At 38.0% G+C, this 9,647-nt stretch overlaps 1 protein-coding gene across 1 annotated transcript; it reads right to left on the bottom strand.

Annotated features, from left to right (window-relative positions):
- Positions 1 to 307: 307 nt before the first annotated feature.
- LOC121887538 (5'(3')-deoxyribonucleotidase, mitochondrial-like) lies at positions 308 to 8,869 on the bottom strand. The gene is made up of 5 exons (XM_042398372.1): positions 8,020 to 8,869; positions 7,079 to 7,179; positions 5,085 to 5,145; positions 4,827 to 4,941; positions 308 to 2,506 (listed from the first exon to the last, which is right to left on the bottom strand). Exons 1-5 carry the CDS (start codon positions 8,389 to 8,391, stop codon positions 2,367 to 2,369), a joined length of 789 nt encoding a protein of 262 aa, XP_042254306.1. The 5' UTR covers positions 8,392 to 8,869; the 3' UTR covers positions 308 to 2,366.
- Between the last annotated feature and the right edge of the window lie 778 nt (positions 8,870 to 9,647).

Below are 9,647 nucleotides of genomic sequence, written 5' to 3' on the forward strand. Positions count from 1 at the left end.
GGACCAACCACAGGAATTAATACCAAAATGCAAGGTTTTATGGGTACAAGGAGATGTTGACATTTGATATCAAGCAGCTTCTCAAGCATAGCAAAGTTGATTCTCATATAGTGAAATGGACTGAGGGCAGTTTGTAGTCTAGACTAGTGTTAATATTCAGCCGTTTCTTCGAATCTTCTTGACTGATGTGTTCAGCAGAGAGGAAAAAGAGCACAGACTAGATCATCACTTTTAAATTAGCTACTCCACACCGCTAGAATGTCGGACAAGGAGGGAAGTTTTCAAAAAAGTACAAAGACAAAACAAAGAAAATAAAAAAGGAACCTTTAATTGCATTTCTTAGCATGTATGGAATAAATGACAGCACCACATTGACAAGAAATATGCATGTTTGAATTAGTACATTAAGCTAGGCACAACACAGCACTCAGCACTAAGTACATCTTCCATAACACATGTTCAGTATCCACTGTTTTCTTTCCAATTAGCAGCAACAGGCAAAATCATAACTGCTCTGCCAGAAGTACCCTAAATGGATTTTAAATCAGCTTCTACATACTTACAGTACATCTTAACTGACCATGAAGTAAAACAATGCAAATCCTGACAAACACAAAGTTGTTCACTAAAATGTGCGCTTGCAACATCACACTTCAGACAGAATATAGTGAGCAAAGAGCTCTGCAATACTCGGCTGAAACAGACAAATGCAACTTAGTGGCTTATGTGACTTGACGTAACGAAATGTGAATTTATTGTATACAGTCTGTTCAGTCAGTACATGCTTTTATAGCTGAGGTCATTAGCAGTCAATGGTTGCTTTAAATCTGATGCAATGTGCTTACTGTAAGTGAGTTAAAATAAGAAAATGTAAGACAGGAAAAGGTTTATGTGAAGAGAGACATGTTTGTAACAGCTTGTTTTATCAGACATGATCATTTATAGACAGTCAACGGAAATGACCTACAGTGCATCTTGGTGATTGGAAATCATAGCTGCAGTAGAGAATATGTCTTTATATGAATCCTAACTCTGTGTGTGTGTGTTTTAACATATAGCAGCACTGATATTTTATCATTTTAATGCAATTACAGTAATAACATTGCTTGAGATTTAACCAGAAATTATTAAAACATGGGTTGTTCGAAGATGTATGACTGGCTGTATGAAAGTAAAGCCAGTAAAACCAAAGAGTAAGGTTAGTTTCTAACAATATAAATCATCTCTTTCATGTGATTTTTAAAAAAAAGTTTATTCTTAGATCTAGAAGTTATCCTTAGGTTCATTTTTTTAATAAACATCATACCCAGCCCCCAATAAACTATTCTTTTTTGTTTTAATGTTGTAAACATATTCAGCGCATATTTCAAGTGACTGTTATTCTATTCTAATCAACACTAGTGATGGGTTTGGCAACATGCATACATGAGTGTGTGCAATTCTCACGCTTCCTTTCCTCATTTGTGAAATAGTTCAGATGCATAGATCATTGTGAAATATAGAGGGAACAAGTTAAAAAAAAGCACCAATATAACCATATCAGCCTTTTAAAAAACCTTGTGACATATCAGTGTACGTATGTATATTTTCATGACAGCTGTGCTCAGTGACCCCGGTTAGAAACAATGCTGTTACATTCTTGTAATCTGAAAACAGTAAATGAACGATCTCACAAAACAGGTACAGTCTGTATGTTCCTATGTTTATGTATTGCACATATTCACCAGTGCTTATGATTAGTGGAGATTGTTTCTGTAACTTTCAGTGTATAGTGGAGTGCCCTGTTGTGGCAAATGAATCAGAGTCCACTGACTCATTAATGCACCACAGTAACCTGGATAAACTGCACGTGTGGCTCAAAAATTAAGGAAAAAATGTCCATGTTCAGGACCAAAAACCATAAATTGAAAAGACAGAGCTGCTTACAACAAGTTCAATCTGACCTTTTATACCTACTGTGTATCCTGTTTGAATGTATTTTGTCCTTGTCTTTCTTTTGTCACAGTTCTTTCACTTAAATTGATGGACAAGTGGTTTTCCACCTTGCTTCACCCTCAGTCTCAGAGTGCCCCCTTGTGGACAAACATGTGACTATCCTCTCCCAACAAAGTGTAACAAGTGGTTGCTTCTTGTGAAACATCTGACCTCTGTATTTCCTGAAATGTTCACCTTGTTCATTTGGCTGATTGTGCTCCCTCTAAATATTGTAACCATTCTTTTTTTCAGAAATGAAGACTGGCGATGCCTACTCTGTCAGACAGCGGCAGCCGTTGCTGTGGTGATGATGTCGGTGTCATGGCAATGACCCCCAACCTCTCCAGCGACCAGGAATTCAAGCTACTGCGGTTTGTAGTTGAAGGAGTTCCTCACTGCCTTTTGCTGTCCAGGATGGCGCACCAGTCGTCCGACCAAGACATCAGGCGTCTCTGAGCGGGGTTGATGGGAAGGTGCTTGTTGTGGCAGGCGGTAAAGAGGATGTGCTCCCATGTCGGTTTGGGCTCCACGCCTGATCAGGAGACACAAATATTATGTAACAGACAACCATACAAATTTCACTGTATGGAGCCTACAAATCGCTGCTTTAGATAGACACTAACAGTAAACAAGATGCAGCAGCTGGCTTATAAGGTGCAAATGAAGCAATGGTGAAGATGAATGCAAATAAAGATAACACCCACATGCATTACACAATCAGGATTTCTCTTCTTTCTTTCTTTCTTTGAACAACACTGTCATGCCTGCTGCATGCTGTTCATGTTTGTGGTATTTTTACATACATATTTACATTTTGATCATGTTATGTCATTGCCTTTTTTTGTCATTTAATGATCGTCATGTCCTTTTAGTTATCAAAACTACCTAGACTGCATCTCTTCAGATCAGAGCACATGCACTTTTGTATTTCCCAGTATGATTTACTGGTAGCTCAAGTTGTGTTCAGGTCATATTGGAGTTATCATTATTAATGAGTTTCCGACTTGTAAATAGCATTCATGTCAAAATGAATATAAGAAATTGTCATTACAGTTTTTCTTCTTCTTTCATACACATATTTCTTTGTTTTTATAGGTTTATTTTCTGCCAATTCTCCTTTTTTGTTCAATTTATGTTTCTTATTATCATTTCTTTTCTTGGTATTTTGCTATATCATGTTGTATTTGTTAGCGTAGTATTTGTTTCCTTTGTTTTTCTTTTTCCTCTTAGACTGAAGGGAAGTTGTACAAGTCTGTGGCTTCTAGACCTCACCTGTCACATCTCTTTTACTTCTGTTATCTGGCTTTTGCGCTGTTGTATGAGTGCAAATAGAAAATAAGATCAAATCAAAGCCCTTAAAAATACGCCATGTAATGTAATGAAACCCAGATTTAATGGATCTAATGTAATTTGGTAAATGCACAGTACATTAAACCCTCACATGGCCGACTCAGTTATCAAACCCTTCTTGACTCGTCAGATAACGCAGTCCCTCACAAATTGTTAGCATGGGAATCGTTCCCATCTCTACCATCCATCCCATATGACGAGAATGTAGCATAAACCCCTCCCCTGAACAGTGATTATCTAATCATAGCTTAACAACCGTAACTAGGCATGGCAGGTCTGTCGAGCTATGAATTTCATCACATGTTGGTATGGTATGCATGAAACTGTAGCAAGAATGACACTGCATTTAAAGACTCTGGAGTGTGGTGTAATTTTTAGCCTTTCCAAAAACAAAACCACAAGAGCAGAAGTGCAAGGGGCGGATTAAACGGTGTGTTTATCTGCTCTTACATAATAGTTAGCATGTCGACCGACTGTATTACCCACCACACAACTAACACATCTACTGTGTAGTATTTCTCCATTGTGTGGAAGTCAATCTTGTATGCTAGCAGGGTTTAGGGTAACATTAGCAGCTCTACTCTGCTCTTTACTGGATTTAGGGAAGTTACACTCCAGCAAATACAGCCAACATCACATTTGCCAAACACATGGTTAATCCTAATCCTATAAGCCTTTTTTCTAGTAATGTTAAAAGTGAAAAGAAACTGTTTAAAAATACAAACTAGCTAAGAAACTAAACAGGGCATTAGCCCAAGATACAGTAACAGTCTGTCAATCTTACATTACACTTTATCCCTTATAACAGTTATAGGACTAACTGGCTTTAAACTGTAATACAAGAATGTTTTTATTTATTTTTGTATTCTATATGGACCTTCAGCCAGTGAGGATGCTGCCTTTTTGCCTGGTACATGCAGCTTTAAGCTCAGTCTTCTAGCATGATATCATGTATGTAGCCATCAAGTGCTTATTTATGACCCTTTTTACAGTTTATTATAACATAATCAAGTAAAAAAAATATAATAAAATTTCTAACAGTCGGGAGGAAACATTAAAAAGTCAACCAGAGACAGTGTTTTCAACCAATTTATGGAGCTAACATTAGCGCTATTAGCTAGCTAGAAAACAGAAATGAGCAGCCTGCTTTTGTCTGCCTCTGTCTGATATCAAGGTCTTGCTTTTTCAAAAACGAGTAAGCTTTTGGATGGTAAATCTAGTCTAGTCTAGTCTAGGTAAATCGGTTAAGTACATATGTGTCTCGGGTAGCAACAGTAACTAAGGAGGGCGAGTGCTTGGCGAATGGTCAGTTGTTGATGTGGGAGCTGTACTGTCATCAATATCAATGTAAAACAATTCTTAACATTTTCATAATACAGAATGTCCATTTGTTCTGTAAATCGTTGACTGGATTTAAATGTTAGTCGGCAGGTATTTTTGTGATGGTGATGAGATAAAAAACTGCATGTACACACACACACAAACACCTACACAGTCCTCACCTAGGATGTCAGGCTTGTCATCTATGAGGATGTCTCCAGAGATCACTGTCTTGTCTCTGGTCAGGATTACCTGCTCCAGAAAGTCATGGCCCAAATGCTTTTCTACCCAGGCGTACTAGAAAAACACACACACACACACACACACACACACACACACACACACACACACACACAGCAGAGGAGATCTGATTAGAAAAAGGAAACACATTCATAATTTCCAAAGGAAACTGATAGATTGTTGGTCAACAGAGAACTTACCTTCTCATATGGACAGTGTTTGTAATGTTTTATAGGGCTGGTGCAAATAAAGACATCTGTGCTGCGGGAAGAAAAGGAGACAACATAAGCAGAGTGGAAAGATTTAAAAAAAAAAAAAAAAAAAAATCATTTTCATATTCCAGCTGCTGATGCCTGACAGATATATTGACTCTTTATCATTGGAATTAATAACAATAATGGGGGCCAGGCTGTGGACCTTTGCTGTTAGGAAAACAAAGAGGTAGAAAACAAATATGAGATCACACCATATGGCCAGTTTCCCTGATAAGAAAACAGGTTCATAGAGGCACTGGTAGCTAAAGAAACCCGTTCATTTCCAGCAGCAGAGGAAATGTAAACATATAGTTTAAAAACTATGATGGCTATTTTTTACACGTTATTCCACTGTGTTGTGTGCTTCTGAGAATGCAAGAAGAGATGTCAATCAAAAGTTATTCATTGACTCAGATCGCACTTGTAATGAAATTAAATATCAGGAAAGAACTTGTTATTACTGCAGATGCCACTTAGACCATGTGTCCATCATAAACATGGCTGGTTCTAGTTGGAACCATAACGCTAACCAGAGTCTGACAGACTCAGAATACCACTGATAGAACGACCGAAGCTGCTCACAGTCATTGTTGACAGTGGATAAACATACTGTAGCAACCGCTGTTTACGAATATTCAGGGTGAAGTAGCCTCTGGAACAACATTCAGAAAATCACCAGACACTAAAAATGTCAGATGCTAATTCTTTAAGGCAGCTCTTGTCCTCTCCTAGTTATTGGTTATCATTATATGGCATAAGATGACAATAATTGGTTATGATTATTGGCCCAGATATTTCATATTGATGCATTCTAAGTAAAAAAGTCAGAGAAAAAACATTTTGACAATAAGTCAATATATTATGAAAAAAAACTTTTGAAATATTTCAAGAATTAAGTCACAATTGTTAAAAAAAACAGATGTTATTAGCTTTTCCTGATATTTGTTGTTGTAAAACTTGTGTTTGTGTGTTTTGTGTTGTTACTTTCCTATAATCAGCATACAACTGGTCTGTTCCTGCAGGCTGTCACCTCCGTGTCCTCACCCACTTGGAAATACGACTCTTCTGTTAGCACTATTTGGGAACGACTCATTGAAAAGCATTGGGAAGCAGTTATGCGCTGCTCTTTGACAGAGGTCAGGAAGTTAAGCTCCACACAAAGTGGAGAGATAGCAGAATCATTCTCTAACAGTATGTTTTGGTTTTTATAAAGGAATAGAGATAAGACTGATGAGGACTTGTGGTTGGTTTTTCAAATATATGACTGGCTATTTTACCTCACCACCTCAGATTAAATGCAGCATAGAGCTGTCATAAATGGGGATATCGGTGCCTGCCAGTAACTGTGCCAGTCTGAATGGAATATTAGCAAGATCTGAGCAGAGTATTAACGTTCACACAATGCACAGCATAATCTTGCAAACCTTTTGTATAATTTCCACAGTCATAAAGCTCACTGGGCTTGAATCATTTCCTGATGACGTGACAAACTTGTGTTTTGATCCCTGTAAGGAGGAAACCAAGTACTCACTGTGCCTCACGACATGTCCAGTTATGTGACTCATAAGCAAATGGTTTCATTTCATTTTAGTGTCCTGAGGTCTCTGATAACGAGATGCTTATTAGAGAAACCTGTAGCTTCAGGTCATCCACATCCACTCATGTGACACATAAAAACCGACAGACTGCTCTCCCATGTTTACTACGATGGAGGATTATAATCTTGAAATATAATGACTTTTTTCATATGATTAAATGGCTTAATTGTCAACATATTTGTAATTTCTTCTTGAAATATTACGACTTTATTTATTTATTTTCTTCCATATTGCTGGCTCACTCAATATTTATAAAATGCAAATCTCATTTTTTCAGTTCTTTTTTTTTTTCAGTGTAAAAATATATTTGTATATCAGGTGATTGAACTGCAAAAAACCTACTTATCCATCTTGGCCATCTGCTTGATGGCCTCTATCCCTCCTGGCAGGGGCTCCAGCTCTATGAAGAAGTCCTTGGACTCCCAGATACTAATGGCTTTCTCCTGCAGTCAAAACACACACACACACACACATACATACAGGCAGTTTATTATCAGCAGTGTGCACTGATCAGGTGTATGAAGGTGCGTGTCCATGTGAGTGAGCGTACAGCATGTGCTCTGAAGGAGAAGTGTCCTCATGTCGACTTTAACAAGGTCAAATAGACACAAAAGGGTTAGAAAAGCTGATATTTGAATGAGACTCTACTGTGTGTGGACATATGCAAAACATCTTCCTGGTCTATTTCTTTTATGTGGAGCATGGACCTTGCACCCTTGGCCTAGTGAGTGATGTGATATAATGCAACATTAATGACAAAAACAAACTCCATGAGATATTGTGGGTGAGGCCACAGGTTATTACATGTTTTTTACATTAGCTTAGCTTAAAAAACAGATATTCCGACCCACTCTTGGCCATCTGATGACATTGTGTCTTGATCATAATGTGGGAAGATTAGTTGTTAAGTGTTGAACTGTTTCTGCTGACATATTGGATTTGAAGATCCACTTTAATGAAGTACCAGCAGTAGTTTATTTATGGAATAAGGGCATTTTGACAATAAAATCTAATTTCACTCTGCATTTTCTTTGAGTTATTGGCTCCTTTCCAGCCCCCCTGATATTTAATCAACCCCACCCCCAAACAAAGGTAATTGTAATCACCACTGTGCAGATGTACCCCACTTTGAGAACCACTGTTCTACTGGGGTTGCACATAGCCACTTCTATATTTCAGTGGACAACTAACAACCACTGATTAATAGACTGCACAGTAATTGTATCTGTGTAAATTGCAGTAACTATTTTTGTATACATGCAGTATGTATGTATGTCACTTACACACAGGTCACTCCTCAGCTGTCCATACTGAGTTGACACCCAAAACCCTCTCCTGTCCTCCAGGGTGATGTAGGGATCGTCCGGGTACCTGGCACGGTACTTCTTCAAGAACCCCCCCTCGAAATCCGCCAGGACGCCGTCCATGTCAACCAGAACCCGCAGTTTCTTACCCGAAGGAGAAGAGGAGGACGACGACATGTTAACGCAAAAGCTCTTAAACGGATCACGGAGCAAAGTTTTCCCTCTTCCGAGTAGGCGGGTTGTACCCGACAGCAGCAACATTATTGACTCTTTGAATTTAGCGGCTCCGGTCAGTAACAGCACGTTAACCGTCTCCAAACGGCGATTGGAAACACTAGCAAAAGTCCGCATGGGATACGAAAAAGTTCGGTTGTGTTGTTATTCTGTCTGTTCGTGAGGTTTGGTGTCACTGTTAGCTGAACTTTATCATTCTGGGCGCGTCAGCTGCAGTTGAGCTAACGGTCTGTAGCTGAGTTTAGCTCAGAGACGGACAGGTCAAATGTGACAGGCCTTTAGCCACAGTGTTGTGGGATCTGTTTACATCGTCTGTCAGTGTGTATTAATTAACTTCACCCGTCAACAACCCACGACCTTTCTTAACCCCCAAGTATCTGTGGCAATGGCTACCGGAGCAGCCTAAACTAAAACGATATTTGGAAGCTCTGCAGTGCAGTTCTGCTTGCAGCAAAGATGTTCTATGTCAACGAGATGGCTCACTGCGCCGTTTTTCCAGTGTTTAAAATGTATACACAGTAACATGTTTCAGTTAACACTTACACACTGTTCGTATTCTGACCCTTCCTGGTGTTTCACATTATTTGGTGACGCATCAGATTCTGCATGCAGCGTTACAAGAAGTACTCAGATCCTTTACTTAAGTAAAAGTATACTTTATTATGAGTAAAAATCCTGCATTTAAAATCCTACTTAAGTGAAAGTATAGAAGTATTACCAGCTAAATTTACTTAAAGTACTAAAGTAAAAGTAGTAATGCAGAATTTTCTACTTGTATAAGTATTTTTACATTGTGGTATTGATACTTATACTTATGTAAATGACTTGAGTACTTCTTCAAACACTGCGGGTCACAGAATCTGATGGGTCACCAAATATGGTGTAACACCAGCTTAATTATACCTTTATAATTTGTCCCTATACCAAAATTTAAACCACAAATGTATTTTGCATCCATAGATATCTTATCAGTCATTAATAAATAGATCATTGGTCCTTCATTCATGTTTCACATTCACACTCACATTGTATTATGATCTCATGTTATCTAAAAGAAGAGAACACGACAGCCATAATTATTTCTATTAATTTATTGAAAGCGAAGGATGCAACAACATCTGAATGGTAGGTTTCATTATAACCATTAAAACCATGAATGTGAATGTGCAAAAATGTAAATGTAAATAAATAATTTTGAAATATTTCCATTTTTGTATATTCTGGATCACTTTAGGAAGAGTCATAAAATTTCAGGCTTAAAGAATGTAATTTAGGGCGTTTTTATTGCTTTCAAATGTCAAAATGGGTCAAATGTGACCTGGACAGTATGTAAGAGTTAAACAATATTGTGAAGAAACATATCCACACTTTAT

The sequence above is a fragment of the Thunnus maccoyii genome, chromosome 20 (genome assembly GCF_910596095.1).
Source record: "Thunnus maccoyii chromosome 20, fThuMac1.1, whole genome shotgun sequence".
In the NCBI taxonomy this organism is placed as follows: Eukaryota; Metazoa; Chordata; class Actinopteri; order Scombriformes; family Scombridae; genus Thunnus; species Thunnus maccoyii.

What these genes read in the sequence shown, in the direction of transcription:
- LOC121887538 (XM_042398372.1), bottom strand. Translation starts at nt 8,391, where the DNA reads ATGCGGACTTTTGCTAGTGTTTCCAATCGCCGTTTGGAGACGGTTAAC. An exon ending in AGCTGAGGAGTGACCTGTGT is followed by an intron (nt 7,180 to 8,019) that starts GTAAGTGACATA and finishes TTTTGACTGCAG; the next exon opens with GAGAAAGCCATTAGTATCTG. An exon ending in AACACTGTCCATATGAGAAG is followed by an intron (nt 4,942 to 5,084) that starts GTAAGTTCTCTG and finishes GTGTTTTTCTAG; the next exon opens with TACGCCTGGGTAGAAAAGCA.